Source organism: Achroia grisella, unplaced genomic scaffold, assembly GCF_030625045.1.
Source record: "Achroia grisella isolate CSIRO2021 unplaced genomic scaffold, CSIRO_AGI_Agris_v1 utg1086, whole genome shotgun sequence".
NCBI lineage: Eukaryota > Metazoa > Arthropoda > Insecta > Lepidoptera > Pyralidae > Achroia > Achroia grisella.
The window spans coordinates 2185049-2202478 of NW_026712572.1; the positions used below are offsets into that span (position 1 = coordinate 2185049).

Below are 17430 nucleotides of genomic sequence, written 5' to 3' on the forward strand. Positions count from 1 at the left end.
TATCCAACTAATATTAGAAATAAAAGCAATGAAATTTGAATAAAAACATTTATTAGTCAATTATATCCTTAAACATAAAAGTTTTATTACTTTTAATGTTACTATTACTATTTAAACCGACTTTCGGCATCGGTGGGGGCGGTGGAGGCGGCGTTCCTGTACTGGGAGTATTCTCCTGTGGCACTGAATTATCAGTCTTATGACTATGAGGTTCAATTATATATTTATTTGACAAACAAGTGCCGTAAATTGATACAGGCTTGCAAACTGTATAACCAAGTTTGGAATAGAAATTCTCTTGTCCCTTTGTTGATAAATGAATCATTTTTAAATTTAAAACATTTTTACAGTAATCCTCGATGTGTTTCATCAGGTAACTACCTAATTTTTTACCTCGGAGAGTTTTACTTATAACTACAGATTCTACAAAACAACTCTCGGGGATACTTGGGATCGGAGTAAGTTTGCAATGCCCTATGACACATTTTTTGTCTTGAACTAAAATAAAACTAGTCGGTAGTGCGTCACGTGACGCTTGAAGAGACATCATTCTGGCGGTTTCGCTGCGAGGCCATTCCTCGTTGATTAAGTCGCAGCATTGTTTTAAATACTGCGGGTAGTAATGGAGAAGTAATACTGAAAGATTTTCTGTTTCCATCGTTTGGTTTCCTAAAAATATATATTAATTATATTACTTAATAGAACATGCAAACAAAAAAATGCTTTAGAATTTGAAATTGAGTGGTTACGGACAATACGGTTTCAGACGAGCTTCCTTCCGCGTACACATAGATTGTGGAATGAACTACCTGCCGAGGTTTTCTTGAGAGACTATAGAATGGGGTATTTCAAGAGGGCTACATTAAGGGTCTGCAAAGTGCCCGTGACACACTTGGTATTTAAGGCATCCATAGGCGGCCGTATGCTTGTTTGCCACCATCGTAGCATAAAAAAATAAAAAAATATAAAATCACTGAAATCATTACGATTCAAATGAATGAAATGAAAAAATCTTTAACAGTGACAGATTGGCAGATTATGGAAACTATAATATAGCAACATTTCAAATACTGTCAATGTCAGTAGAGTCAGTTGTCAAAACAGGGTTGAACTGTCAGATTGAGATCGAGAGATAAAAATGATTCTATAAGTAATTAGCACACAATTATTTCGGTAAAAAATAGTCTATTATGACTATTAGAAGAATTGAATAGTGGGTACACTTACCAAGCAACTGCTTCTTGTATATAAACTCATATTTTATCTCAAATAACAGGTATGGACATTTTAAATTGATTCTTAAAAACAACACCACTCTCGCGCCGCGAGGCAGCGTACAACTAATTGGAAATAACCTAATTTTGGCCGTCTGTCATTCATAAACGTGAATGTAAAAGCTGTATATATATATTATTGCATAATCTTCTTCCTCATTGTCAAGCATTGCACATCTAATGTGTAATGAATATTCACGGAAATTGTTATAAAATTGCATTAAAATGCGGTCACTTGCAAGTCTTTCAATTTTTGCGCGAAATAATGCGGCAGCACAGACCAACACAAAATTCTAGACGGGGTCATTAGAACAAGCTCCATAATCCTGCTCAACAAAGTACTTTGAACGTTTTCATTAAAAACTATGAAGATTATAATAAATCTGCCAAAACCCCAATAAAAAAAAAGTTAAAGATAGTTTATTGACGGCCTCGGTGGTCTAGCGGTTTAAGATACCGCTTTACTTCTAATGGTCGTGGATTCGATTTGCAGGGTACAAAAATTAGTAATTATGAGTATAAATGTTTGTATTGATCTGGGTGTTTTTTATGTATTTTATATTATATTATATAGGGATGTATTTAAAAAAAATGTATGAATGTATTTATATCAGTTCTCTAGTACCCATAACACACGATGTGCTGATCTTGAGACTAGATGGCGCTGTATGATTATTCCTGAGATATTATTGACTAAATAATTTTGTAACATTTGTATGTATGTATATAAAACATATTTTAAATTAATTTATATATTTAATGTTACATAATTTACAACACTGGCAATATATTTTACAAAACAAAAATTATAACTGTAGAGACATCGTAATACTAAAATCATACATCATTGTAGCTAAAGAGATGGCAGACGATGATGATGTGCCGACACTGTCAGCGGAGACATTTGCTGCACTGCAGGACTTTTATGCTGAGCAGCAGCGGAGACAGGAGATACTCACCAAGTTAGAGGCTGATGATAAACTCAAGGAGAACATTATATTTGATGAAAATTGGGTGTGTGTTTCAAAATCCCCAATTACAGACTGATTAGGGTGATTGGCTTAGCAATTTTTGTAGGGATATTAGATACGATCCTATATGACACACCTACACAAAATAGAACTAAAGTATGTCTATATGTAAATATATTTTAATTGTTATTTATTTATGATATATGTGCCTTTTTTCCTAATGTGCATAACACCACAGAATCCTATTATAACTGGAAGTGCTGATTGCAAATAGAAAATAAATAAATAAAAAAATATATATTATATAGTATTAATGTTATATGTAATTTATAACTTCTTATAATTATATGAATTATTAGTTGATATTTTCACCTATTTAATCAATTAAGTACCATATTTCTGAGTTACTATTTATGCCAAAGATTTACGCGCTAAAATTAGAGAAAACTTCTGGCTTTAATTCCGGTTTTTCTATTTTTTACGTCATCAATAAATTTTGGTATTAATTTCCGCAGCAATTGAGCCAATTTTGGTACGACGAGGCGACAGTACAAAGCTTTGTTAAGGTGGTGGATAGTGTTGTGGCCGACGGTGGTCGAGTGGCGCTTATATCGTGCCCCACACTGTTTGTGCCAATCAAGAGGCAAATTGGCTATAGAGCTACTGGTGAGTTACATTCACTATTTGTATAAATATGGACATTATTGTAAAATAGTCAGTATTTACTGACTGACTGAGATAAACCCGAAATTTGGAACTTGGATTTCTTTTATAACACACGGATTAATGTTATATTATTATAAAAGAGCAAAGAATGGTTTAAAAAATCATATTAGTGATAATGAAAATTTAGTAGTTAGTCTAGCATTTCTGATGGTCATAGGTTCGATTCTTTGAAGGGCACAAACAGTTTGTATTCATGAGTATTATTGGTCTGGTTATTTTCTATGTATTTTACGTATGTAATTACAAAAAATGTGTATTTAAGTACTAATCACCTTGATGAATGGCGGTCGTCCACTCAGAAAACTTTGCCACACACATTGTGAAATCGCCTTCAAAGAATACCATATTGACACCCTCAACTAAAGAGCTTATTTACTCCTTCTCAAAAGATCGGCAATGCACATGAAATTAGCCCGGTGTTGCGGATGCTCAAGTGCAGCCGTAATCACTTACCATCAGTTGGGCCGCGAGCTCTTTTGATCCCTATGCTATAAAAGAAAAACTTTATGAAGCTGATAATATTTATGAACAATTTTACATTACAGTGTCACTATTGGAGTACGACAGGCGGTTCGATGTCCACGCGCCAGACTATATCTTCTACGATTACAACACGCCTGACAAGCTGCCAATTGAATCCTTGAACTCCTACGACTTGGTACTCGCTGATCCGCCGTTCCTCTCCGAGGAGTGCTTAACTAAAACATCGCGTACCATTAAACTGCTGGCCAGAGACAAAATCGTTTTGTGCTCCGGCGCCGTAATGCAGGATCACGTTGAAAAATTATTAAATTTACAATTGTGCAGTTTTCAGCCAAGGCATAGAAATAATTTAGCTAATGAGTTCTCGTGTTATTCCAACTTTGATCTGGACAGCATACTGAGGTGAGATCCACAGTTTGTCATAATATCATAATGCCTTGTTCATCAACCGAAGGGGTGAAGAAATCCTTCAAGTTTCATCAGTATTACAAATAAGTCAAAAATTAACATCACATGTCACAAATTGGACTCAAATTTGTTAACACTTAGGTTATGTCAAAAAATAATCTTCACAAATGCCACAAACAAGTCTCTAATAGGATCATCACAAATAGATCTCAAAAAGGATCGTCACAAATATCTCAAATGTGTTAAGCTCTTGAAAAAGATTGTCACAATTGTCATAAACAATGTCACAAAAATAATCATCACAAATGTCACAAATAGATCTCTAATAGGATCGTCACAAAAAGATCTCAAAAGGGATCGTGGTAGGACGGTATAATACATACAATCGATTTCGGTGACGGGGGTGTGGGGAGGGTGGTAAGTAACCACCCCTTGATGGGAGGGTTGCGATTCCTCATAGTTTTTTTTATATGAAGTTTTGAAAGTTGTTTTAAGGTTAGCACGCTTTTTGCATTATATCTAAGATTTTGGGGGGGAAGGTTGGGGGATACCCCTTACTGAGGAATCCCCCTTGGCGGGGGTTGCGATTCCTCACTGATTTTAAATTGAAATATAACATTTTTACAAAAATACAAATTATAGGCACATTTAAATAATAACATACAAAGACAACTTATCCATCATAATCATATCAGCCCACGGTCTGTACTGATCTACTTATCTATATATACTTACTACTTGACCGAACTGACGGACTTACTTATTGACTGAATTGGAATTCAACCTGTCACTTAAAACAAAATGGCGTCGCGTAATTAGTGTTGCGTTTTATTTCTCCTTTTTTAAGAAAATATGTTCTTTATTAAAAATGAATATCATAATAATAAATATCGTAACGAAATTGTGTCAAAAAATACTCCAAAAGTATTTTGACGTTCATTGTGCTGTGTATTACAATAAAAACTAATTTAAACTATCAAAAAATTACGCAATGACTGTATAAAACAAATAACAAAACGCACTGCGGATGTCAAAAGTATTTTACGACTATTTTCACATATTGTAATTAAAATTTCTAAAATTAATATCTCAAATAGGACTATGACGACAACTATGACTTTCCGCAATTTGAAATTTTAGAAAACATAAAATTTTCAACTCTCAAATCGATTGTATATATTGTACAGTTGAGGCGGGATCATCACAAATATCACAAACATTTTCAAATGTCACGTCGATTCAGTGACCGCGTCTCTCAAATAATTTACAAAACAGTAAATTATTTATCATTGATTTTATTTTTTTAATTTTCAGTTCCACTCCTGATGACTGTTTTATAACTCGCCTTTCATGTTGTATCATTGTAACTGAAAATACAGGTTTAAAAATTAAGTGTTCGTGTTTTACTATGATCTATCTGCAGATTCTGCCAAACTGAAGAGGAAATGCCGCTTCACATCCTATGTGGTTGTAGCCCACTCATGCATAAACGAAATATCTCCTTTGGAAAGTTTACACTCTTTCCCGAGGAGACAAAAACGATCGCTCCTAAGAATATCCTTCAATTCTTGTCCCTGACGGGTCTAGGTAGCGAACTCTGAAAAGGGCGAGCACAATAGATCTATGTCGTATAATAGGTCGCAGTGCTACAGGTGCTACACATCTGACAATAGCCCAAACAACCCAATAAAAAAAATATATAAAAAATTTACTGTGATCTACCTGCAAAGTATTACTGGGGATAACTTTATGTAAATATAATATTCCTAGTTTTTGTTATTGTATACCTATATGTACACTAGTACATATGGCAATATATGCTTATGATGTAATGTAAGTTAGACTCCATTTACCGCAATCTGCTTCTCATCTGTATGCTTATAATACAAATGTCTATCAATGATCTTGTTTGGTAGATTAGCAATAGATCTGTGGTCATAGTAGGCTGTTACCCGCCAGTAACGTTCCTGTGGAATTAAAATAAATAATACTTCTATAAAACTAGACAAATGTAAGAAAGAAATTAGCAGGAATAGACACTATAGACAGGCAATATTTTATGACATTTTTTATATATAACTATGTATACTTTCATATGCATTTAGTAAAAGCTGTTAATTTGAAATTACAAACAGACATTCAAATTTTATTTATAAGTAATATTTAATAGTATTAAACTGTTTCCACCGTATTTTAATCTTTGCTGAAAACTTAACCTAAGTTACATTTTATCTGTGACCCCACACTAGTCTGTACCGGTATCGTGGAAATCAATGAAATACAAATGAATAATGGTATAAAGGCGATCGATTAAACATAAATTTTGTCGTTATAGAGTTATTTATTAGAAAATTCCTCATTTTGAGTTGAGATATGTGTTAATGAATAAATGATTATTTAATTTGTTTATAATTTGTCACAGTATTTCTTTTGACTTCCTGCAATTGATTGGCTATTAGAGTGGATATCGTGCATCTCATTTCAGTAGGAGTAACAAACTATTATATTGTTGTCCCTCTTCCTCTTATTGTGATGCAAAGGTGTACTGTTAATTCATTATCCCCTAGTAGAACGTTGTCAAGTTCGTTGAAAAATGTACTAGGCGGCTATAAAAGTAGTGGTATTAAAATTCAACTGTCATATCGTTCGCTGAAACTAAGTGGTCACGGACAGTGCGGTTTCAGAGAGGTACACTGTGTGCCAACATAGTAATTTAAATAAATTGACATTGCACTTCCTCTTGTGTGGATGTACCCTCTTCAATAACCAACAAGACCGATTATGTACAAAGTACTAGGCTGTCATAAATGCAGTGACAACAAACTTCTTTAATGAGTGTATACCCTCTTCAATAAACTACACACAGACATGGTGTACCGTTATTGAATACATGACGCACACAGCCGCACTGTAGGTTTGACCAATCACGTTAGAGAACAAGTTCAGTTCATTGATGTTCAGTTAAATTATTGAAAATTATCTTATAGTACCAGACTAGCAGAAACCTTTAGGAGGCCTTGATTGCGTTTAACAGCGTTACTAAATACACGTACTCTTCTTATTTTCTGCGTTCCTAATATCTACTGTGATTAAAATATTAAAATGAGCAGCTCATTGTGATTTTGAACCTACTTTTGCTATAATCTAATTGCAACCCATGTTTTTCGTATATTGTGGTCGTTTTTTAATTTTGTCCTTATTTAATTAATTTTCAATTTTCTTTAAAAGATCATTACAATTTGTCATGGGATTTTTTTACATAGATTTAAAAAAAAATTGTCTATTCCTAGTGACCAAAATTATCTCTGCCTACTATTTAAAACTGTTTACCTCTGATTGGCACTAGATGGCGCTGTGTGATATATCAATCAGTATTAATGAATTGAATTTATATTCTAAATTATAAGGGTGTATTAAAATAAACGAAATATAAAACAAATTGCATTTTATTGTTCTCCTTAATAAAACTATTTGTTACATTATGCTGGTGAACATTTTATTAATTCTCTCAAATCTGATACGACGACAATTTCTCTACGTTTAAAATATGTTTTTCTTAACAAACGTCATTACGATCCGAAGGGAGGTTTATGTGATAAATAGACAAATATTTTTTTTAATTTTATCTATGTCATTAGAATATTAATTTGTAATTAGGCCCTAAATAAATACCTTTTTAGAAATAAACTCAATTAGTGAGGTGCATTTAGACAGAATTATTATTTAATACTACATAAACCTCCATTTCTATTCAAAACAATACATAACGTAGAAAGCATTATGAATATAAAATAATGTTTTACAAATGTATCAAGTATACGGTAGTTACAAACGAATTTGAAACTTATATACAAAACAATTTAAAGTTTACAATACATGCGACTGTATATGAATAAGACGAATTCATTTGTGGAATTAATGACAGTTTATTATTTAAATATATATACCTACAATTTTGTATGTATATAAAAGATATATATATAATATGTACATAACGTTTATAATTGCAGTGTTTTTCTACACATAAAGAGATTTCAAATACTAATTAACATCAATGACTCGAATACTTCAGAGTCTGAAAAGAAGTAAAAAAAGGAGCAATAAATCACTTTTTTTATATATATATATATACACTTCTTCATAAAAACGTCTGGCCTATAAACAAATTTTAGTTATCTGATGGTTTATATGGTCTTTTCTTTATGAAACTTAATGACAAGCTGATGAGAGATCTGTCGTGCCTCTCATCCTATAATTACATTGCCTAATCTGCACTTTGACAAAGTCTACTTTATTGAAAGTGACGAAGCATTGTGATGGTTAAAATGGTATAAAGGGTATAAGTGCGAATTCTGACATCGTACTTTTGCATATTACATTCTAGCTCTTCACTCTTGTATGATTAGATATTGACGATATTTTTGTATTGCCAGTAATAAAAATTAGATATTATTATAATAAATTTTTATAAAAATACATATAATCATAGGCTTTCTTATTAACTTATTCGCATTGAGCATTTCTAATACGCACTGCCAAAGAGTGGAACAATTTCAATTTCCGTGTTCCTGGAGAAACAACCTCAGATTCTTCAAGTCTATTGTGAATAGACTAAGAGAATGTAACTATAGTCTGTTTTTTAATCCCGGAGACAAATTTGTTTTTTCTGATGTTGCCAGGTTATTGCATTTATTAAATAGGGTTGTGGCACCATCGGAAATTAATATTAATTACCCATTTTTATAGGTTATTCAGAAATATAGTGTAAGTGTTTATATAAAACGCGTTAACCCAAAATTAATAAAGTATAGATATTATTGAATATACGTGTACCGTCCCAATCATAAATTGTGCATTTTTTATTCGCTTACCGCGCGTAATGTTTGGAGCGGTCACAATCGTAAGTTGGTTTGCGCGGTGAACCCACGCATGCACTTGGCTTGACATACGCGCGGTCTGTCGTCTCGCAAATCGTGATATTACCGAATAACCAGGATAACTCCAGGAGAATACTCTTCGAAGCATCTCGTTGGAATTAAGGTGGAACCAGAACGTCGCACAAGACTCCATCCAAGTAAGTGCACGTAGCCTTCTTATTTATTGTGATCGCTTCTGCAGTGATACCAGAGTGTGGCAGACGATCGAATTCCATCGCCTCACGCTGTCTGCTACAATATGGTTGTTATATCAAAATAGATTTTTGTAATTTTTAATAAAATAAAGACTATCTGCGTTATTTATAAAACAAATTACCTTTTTATAGTGTCATATATCATAAAACAAACAGCTATTTAAATTATTTTGCTGTTGAAACAAAATAAACTATTGGTTTGTAGCTTAATACTGTAAAAAATACAATTTCTATGGAAACAACTAAAATGTATTTTTATGCTGTATAATATGACGACATGTCGACGGCAAATCTTATCACTCAGATCGAATGTCTTTATCTAATGATACAAGAGCAAAGGAGATAGCATGAATAACACTAAGATATCTGAAATGTTTGTGTGGTAAGGCGTCATAATTTACATAAACGTTTGGAGAATTCAAAATGTGTATTACTAAATAAAATATAAATTAAATATTTGTACTAAAATAATTCAAAGACACCATAGACACATGTCAGCATAGATGGAGCAACGCTGTTTAACACTAAGATAGTCATTCTCAAGCATTCACATATAAAATTCAATATATATATATAAAACAAATACTAGTATATACCAGAAACAGAATACAATAGCTACGTATTTTGCTTGAGTAACTTAAGAATTAAAAACGTGTGAAGTTATTGACTTCACTTAGACAAAGAAAACAGCCTCCTAACCTCTATAGCAAATATGTCAGATTGTCCATTCAAGTGGCACTGGATATCATTGCACTGCTCCGGACCAGTGCATCTGGACGTGGGCATAGATATATAAACTGAGAGACAACGATATATATTGTAATTTACTAATATAATATATTGTTTACTAACTAAATATGGATGGATATTCAAAATCATTATTACATAGTATAAAACAAAGTCGCGGTCGCTGTCTGTCCGTCCCTATGTATATTTAAATCTTTAAAACTACGCAACGCATTTTGCAGCGGTTTTCTTTAATAGATAGAGTGATTCAAGAGGAAGTTTTATATATTATATATAATACACCACTTGGGTGGGTGTACCACTTGCGAAGCTGAGGCGAGTAGGTAGTAAATAAATAAAAAATAAAGCCACATTCAATTGTTAGTTCCTAATTAATGAGCTATGCTCCATCTAAGTGGACTATTTTATTGCATCTTCCTATACAATAACCTACGTAAAGGTCCTTTCCAAAATATATCATTCGAGACTACCTAATAATTTATTTATTGGGACTATCTACAAGGCCATTTTTTTCTACTGGGGTCGGCGAAGAGCCATGTTTTAATTTTTCCTTCTCTATGTACGACTAGTGTGTTTTCGTTACACATTCTGCAATCGTACATAAAGACAAATCATAAATACAAATTCATACATCATCAGCTGCTACTACCACGATACAAAATTCTCATAACACATTATCCTTCGTTAATATATCTTACTGGTGGTAGCTGTTTGTGTTCACGATAACCTAGTACGCATGTGTATAGCTTTACAGATTAAGAAAGCTCACAGAAGCGTTACCGTCGCAGAACAGATTAACTATAATTCCGACAAGTTCCAAAAATTTGGCGCCATTTCCTAACGACGATATACAAAAGGAATATGACGTAAATTGTTGATTTATAGACTTGGTTATTAAGTGAAATATGTGAATGATTTAAAACCAATTCAATATGTATGTTTTGCAGTTTTTATACACAGAGTAATGAAATATAAATTGTACAGATACAGGTTTGTTTTCTATGCTTAATTTCGTAAATGAGAACAGACTCGCTCCAAGCAGTTTAATTAAAACATATACATAGACATTTATTTTGTTATTCGAAGGTGACGATGACCCTATATTTAAATTTTATTATACATATTAGTAGTAAATCATCCACACACCATCTCCATGTAAATACATCAGAATTATTTATTTACTTACTTACACTCTAAATACATTTATAGAATATACAGATGGTCATTTTCTATTCATTATAGTTCATTACACAAAATAATATACTAAAATCTATAAAAAAATTAGTCAACTCAAATCACTAAAGTCAATATATAAAAATCATATTATACTAATCAGAGATTTGAACCCTGCAAATATCAATATTATACAGATGAAATCATAACATTAGAAAAAAAGTACAATTAGCATTTGAGCCAATAAAAAAAATAAACGTGCAAATAATATCACAACCATAGCTCATATATTAAAACGTGACAGAACTCCACTCTGGTGAAACCTACACTAAAATACAATGAGTTTTGCCATACTAAGTGTATTTAAAAAATCGCTTTAATGTCAAGAATTTATGGTTTAAAAAAATAACGAATTGAAATCTTAATATACCGGGAAGCATCATTTGACATAAAGAATTATACAAAACTCAATACATATATCATTTATACATATTTCATATTATTAAACATATATTACACAATACAATTGTCTTTGGAATCGTAGTCCGATAATCAGTTGCCATAGATTAAAACTTTCTTATCTAGTCGTATCAAATACTAGTGAAACTGCGGGTCTACTGAGAAATGACATCCAAAGATTCGGCTTCTTTAAAGATTTTTACTGTGCATTTATATTTCGTACATATTTCTTATGACCAATTTACACTCAACCCGAATGGGCAGGGAAGTGAGCAGCACGAGAGTGTAAACACTTCCCATGCCATTGACGCTGCCACTCTCGCTGCCCGGCGCTCCCTCGATTGTCGTTTTTCATGCGCGAGTCAAAGAACTGGCAGCGTGTTTTACATTCAGCCCTCTCGCTCAGTTGTCGCCCAGTGGCAATATTTCGGGCAGCGCGAGTGGCAGTGGAAGCAGCTGAATGTAAACGTAGTATTAGAGATAGCTCGCCCTTGTACGTTATATTGATTGTATAACTGTTTTTTTTTCCTATGTGTTTACGATAAAGAACATTATTTACTTAGTACGATCGTCTTCACTTTGAGGAGAAGGATATTCTCAGTTGATGCAGTTATTAAGCATGCCAATATTATGTTGCATGTTCCCATCCCTCCCCTACAATCGTGCTAGTATGAAAATTTTCTACAATAATTAATTTAACTCGATGAAATTTTGTCCATAAGATAAGGTTACTAATATCAACGTTCTAAGGTTACGAATAACTAACTAGTGTGACTAGTTAGTTATTCTGGAAACAAGTTTTTGAAAATTTCATTTGTATGAACAATCCAAGACCATATAAAAAAAATGTGCATGACATTAGAATAATAATAAATTTTCAGAATAACGAAAAAATCTTTCTACTTACTGTAATAATAGAGTAAGCCAAGTAGAACGAAACAAATATTTATGGCAAAACAATTGAAAGTATTGTTGTCCCGCTTGGGTGAGGGGAGACGCAAGGTCGCTGAACAGAGATAGAACGAATACTGAAGAACATGTACATCGTAATATTATTGCCTCTATGCCTCTATGCCTCCAGCAAGGTGGACCGACGATCTGGTCAAGATCGTTGGAAGGCGATGGATGCGAGCAGCGCAGGACCGATCGTCGTGGAGATCTTTGGGGGAGGCCTTTGTTCAGCAGTGGACGTCTTCCGGGCTGAGATGAGATGTATCCAATATCGTTGGAAGCCAAATATTCAGACTAGTAATTTCAAAATAGACTCGCAGTATATTCCCATATAAGAGAAGCTAATATAATACTAAACAAATTATACTTCACACTTACAACTATAGTACAACGACAATAATAAAACTGACGTACAAAATCTATTAAATTTTGTACCTACAATAAAAATAATTAATTTTATTTCTATTAATTATCATTAATTGTAATATTTCTCATATTAGAACTAAGAAACAGTTAAATCTTTTCACGGCTATTGTACAATTTTATACATTATATATAACGTGTAATTTTTGTAATTTATTCTATTATTATAATTAATAAATTATTATTGAATATTTCAAATTATTATTATTAATTAAAATTGATCATTAATTTATTTGATTCTAACTTATATATTCATAAATTATTTCTGTTTTGATTGAGAATAAAGAAATGCATTAGTATTTCTATTAACAAAAGAGATTTTTACTAAAGATATTGTAAGCAAAATTGTTTAAATTGTATTTATTATGCTGAGACTGAAAAATAGTTTTTCATTAGCTATGTCACTAAATCATAAGCTGTCTACGAGGGTACATTAGGCCACTGTTGGGCAAAGGTATACACTATAACAATACTGCAAGTACAATCTTAATATACTTTGTACATATTACATAAAAAACATTGCACCAATAGACTTCTTACATAAACTAATAAAACTAGGGCGTTTGCACACTATACGATTTTGGCGACATATCGCATGCTTATTCAAATTAAAAAATTACAAAGTTTGGATTTCTTATAAGCATTCGTCAGGTTGGTTGCTATTGCAGTGAAGAATGACAACCAAGCTGACGGCTCACCTGTAAGTGGTAACATATAACATATTACCAGCTGTAATAGGCTATATAGAGATCTGCAGACGAAGATACATGGTCTACCGCTTTAAATCAGATTAAGAAAATATTAAAATTCGACCTTAAAACAAAACATGAAAGTTGATTTTGCATAATGTGTTTATTTGTGAGTGATTTTTAAAAATGTATATTATCAAGCGAGTCGCGCTCCCAATGATCGATTCAAATGGGGATCAAAATTACAATGGCCTGAGCCAAGGTTCCAACCCATAGCGGTGCCCTCACTAAAGTTGTATCCGTCAGACGGGAATTGTCTTGTAGTCACTCCATAAGTCCTTAAGTGCACTCAGACTAAAGTTGTATCCGTCAGACGGGAATTGTCTTGTAGTCACTCCATAAGTCCTTCCGCGAGTTTGGAGTGCCATCTGCACTCGCCCTACATCGTCCGGTTGTAAAAGCCAGCTGCAGCGAATAGCACTAGAGAATTTCCAAGAAATAGGGCACAGTTGGACGTAGCGGGAGTTTCAACTGTGATGCAACACAATATGTCGCTGTTGAGCAGTGTGCGAACGGCTTTATCACATTGGAAATTATTCTTAAACAAGAGATGCGAAGTTAATGGTTGACTTAATATACTAATTACTGACTAATATATATAAATAGTTCTTTACTAAGCTCTATCATAGATCTCTATCATTTTTTTTACGATATGGATAATGAGTGTGAACTACTTTTTTTTAAATATTATTTTTTATAGCCTAGGCGACAAATGAACTAAATCAGAGATTGTTTTGAGAAACTTTTTGGAAGAAATAATGGAATGTATTTTCTTCTATTAAATTAATATTAGACGAAATATTGAATTAATGAAAAATACATTAAAATAATAATAGTTTTATTATGAAACCAATTAACTAATGAGAAATATGTCAGAGTATAATAAGAACCCCTGAATACAAATCAGCGCCATCTGGTTCCCCAAGCTAAGCAGAACTTATATGATGGATACTAAACAAGTGATAGATATACCTATATATTAAATAGATCTATTATACGTTGAAGAACGCCCAGACTAATACAAATAATCATACTAATAAATACAAAAGTTCGTATTCTGCTGGAATTTAATCATAATAATCTCAGGACAATTTACACAGCTATACCCAAGTTAAGGTAGCTAAAGCTTGTGTTATGGGTACTAAATTACTGATACAAATACATAGATTTTTTTCGTAAATACATACATAGAAAACACCCAGACCGATACAAACAATCATACTCATGAATACAAATGTTTGTGCCATGCGAGGTATCGAACCCGCTACTATCGGAAATAAGGTGGTGTGCTAAACCACTACACCACCGAGGCTATCAAATCGTCAATCTGTGACTGAAGGTGAGGTGCATTACAATCACTACACTATTAAGGTCATTAGAGGTAGATTGAAACGTGATACACGCGAAATATTTGTAGATTTCTACCAGGGATGTCAGGGAGCTCCGTAACCGTAACGGATATCGAATATCCGATATAAAAAAATATTCGTAACCGAATCCGAAATAAAACTTTCGAATAATATCGGGTAGCGGCGGACCCAAATTGAGACACGTAATGTAACCATTTTATTAGCTATTTGTATTTTACTTTGAAATTCCTTAAAATATTAATATCCGTAACTGAAATTATCCGAAACTAACGGATGATCCGAAATAATTTCATATACGTATCCGGTAATCATTCCTACATCCGAAACCTATCCGTATCCGAGATTTCATAACATCCCTGATTTCTACCCTCTAACTCCGCATCTCTCGTTGATTTATTTAATTTTATATATCTCATAATATTATCTAATTATTATACAGGCCCCGTCTTGTCATCGCGACGGGGTGCCACTATAGGCCTCGCCACGTGGAAAAATATACTAACTTAAAAAAAAAAACATTTTTTTTAATTTAGGTCTTTTATACAGATATTTTATGAAAAAAAAGTTTATATCGCTTTATATTTCCATCTTTGACATTATATACAGATTACGATTACAAATATATATCGTTAGGCACTAGTATTTTAATAGTAAATAGACACTTTTTACAGTACGTTACAATTTTATTCTTTGTACATAATGAGACAAGATTATTATTATTGTCAGATCTTTTATTGAAATTATATTGATTAATATTACATTTGAAGAAAAATTACATAATTATATTATATATTAATTGTATTTAGTTGAAATTATATATTTTATTACAGGAATCTTGTAGTGTATATATAATAGAGATGAAACGAATATCCGGTAACTATCCGGCCTATCCGGTGGCCTTAATACCGGATAACTACTAACTAGAGAACTAGTTAGTAGAACTTTCTATTCGACCGGATAGGCATCCCGCCGAATTAAAAGAAATGTGGACAATTAAAATATTTTTTAAGTAATGTAATGTTAAAAAGTAGTATTTGCCTTGTTTAGGTAGTTAGTCTTATTATCACTTAAGAAGTATAATTAGTTTTAGTTTTAAATTTTTAATCACACAATAGTAAATGACTGTAATAGAAAGAAAATTAATTAATTAGTACTCATACTGCACTAAGGGCAAAGCCGGATATCCGGCTATTCGTGTGGCTGAATAGCCGGATCCCGTATCCGGTATCCAGCCAAACTGCTATCCGTTTCATTTCTAATATATAACACTAGTAGAGAGTAAATTCAACGTTACTCGCGCGGAGGGCACGTTTCATGAGGCGTAAGAATGGATATATTCTCCGCGCAGACTTCACCATGTCAAGACGTGTATCAGTAGCAGAAACACGCATTTGTAATTATAAAAATAAAAAATCAATTACTTTTGTATGTTATTAAAATAATAAGGTCTGGCAATAATAAAATCTAGTCCTTTATCTGACTGTACATTTCAACATTTCGTCTCATTTTAGTATAAGTACAGTCGTCCAAAGAAATAAGACATTCCATTCATTGAAGTGAAGTAACAAGTTTAATCCACGCTTACTACTAAACTGCCTTAAATACAAAAAGTAAAAATTTAGAAATACGACTTTATTAGTAGTAACCATAAAGTTGATTTTCGTAAATAAATAGTTCGTGTGCTTAATGCCGTTCAGAATTAAGTGGGTGCATTAGTGATTATAAAATTTCAAATAGAGAAGTACTAAACAACTGTACATGAGAAAGTATCCTCAAACAATATTACGACAGACTACGATTTTCAACAATATTATGTGTAACGAAAAACTTAAAATGAACACTACACCTATGACATTAGAAGTAAAATTCAAACGCTTAAACAAATCAATTACGATTTATATCCAGATGTTCTCACGTTATCGTGGCATCCTTTTTGTTAACCAAAGTTAAACAAGGACAACAACACCAGTGAAAGCACCGAGGAAGACTTACGATTAGTATTAAAAATAAATTGCACAAAATATACAAACAGCCTTGTTATATTAAAATATAGAACTATACGGTCAGTAATGCATGAATATTACCAAACAGGTCTACTCCGAAAACCAATATCGATCCATTGACACTGGATTACATCGGTTCGCACTTCTAGAACCTTCCATACCTTTTATACAAGCAAAGTATTAAATCATTGTTATGTATTCATTCAGCTGCCTTTACACGTACGGTCTTTCAGGTGCGAATCCGCTTTCACGCAAAAATAATGTGCATGTAAATGTAGACAAAGAGAACGAGACAGACCGCTCGCGCAAACAGTGAGCGGCGCTAAAGTACGCACTGTTGTTGTACGCACAACAACCGTGCGTACTTTAGCGCCATTTTATAATAATTATTATTGCAAAATGGCGGACAACTGACTATGAAGCACAGACAAATTATTGATATTTATAAATCTTTATCTTCAGATAATAAAGCGTGAAATATAATTTTTTTTTAAAGTCTAAAAAATAGATAAAATGAAATTTATTCACTTACATGACAATACTGTGAGTATTGTCATTACAC

At 32.7% G+C, this 17430-nt stretch overlaps 2 protein-coding genes across 3 annotated transcripts; one reads left to right on the plus strand and one right to left on the minus strand.

The window, feature by feature from the left end:
* Positions 1–52: 52 nt before the first annotated feature.
* LOC131842931 (N-alpha-acetyltransferase 80) lies at positions 53–1327 on the minus strand. Its single transcript, XM_059191508.1, has 2 exons — positions 1228–1327; positions 53–669 (listed from the first exon to the last, which is right to left on the minus strand). The coding sequence occupies exon 2, from the start codon at positions 656–658 to the stop codon at positions 53–55; it is 606 nt and encodes a 201-aa protein (XP_059047491.1). The 5' UTR covers positions 659–669; positions 1228–1327.
* LOC131843154 (EEF1A lysine methyltransferase 1) lies at positions 1101–3927 on the plus strand. Of its 2 annotated transcripts, none has more exons than XM_059191763.1 (4): positions 1101–1276; positions 2128–2288; positions 2761–2911; positions 3517–3927. In XM_059191763.1, the coding sequence occupies exons 2-4, from the start codon at positions 2136–2138 to the stop codon at positions 3858–3860; spliced, it is 648 nt and encodes a 215-aa protein (XP_059047746.1). In that variant the 5' UTR covers positions 1101–1276; positions 2128–2135; the 3' UTR covers positions 3861–3927. The 2 variants fall into 2 exon arrangements, with proteins under 2 accessions (XP_059047746.1, XP_059047756.1); XM_059191773.1 differs by lacking the exon at positions 1101–1276 and adding an exon at positions 1527–1612.
* Positions 3928–17430: the final 13503 nt, after the last annotated feature.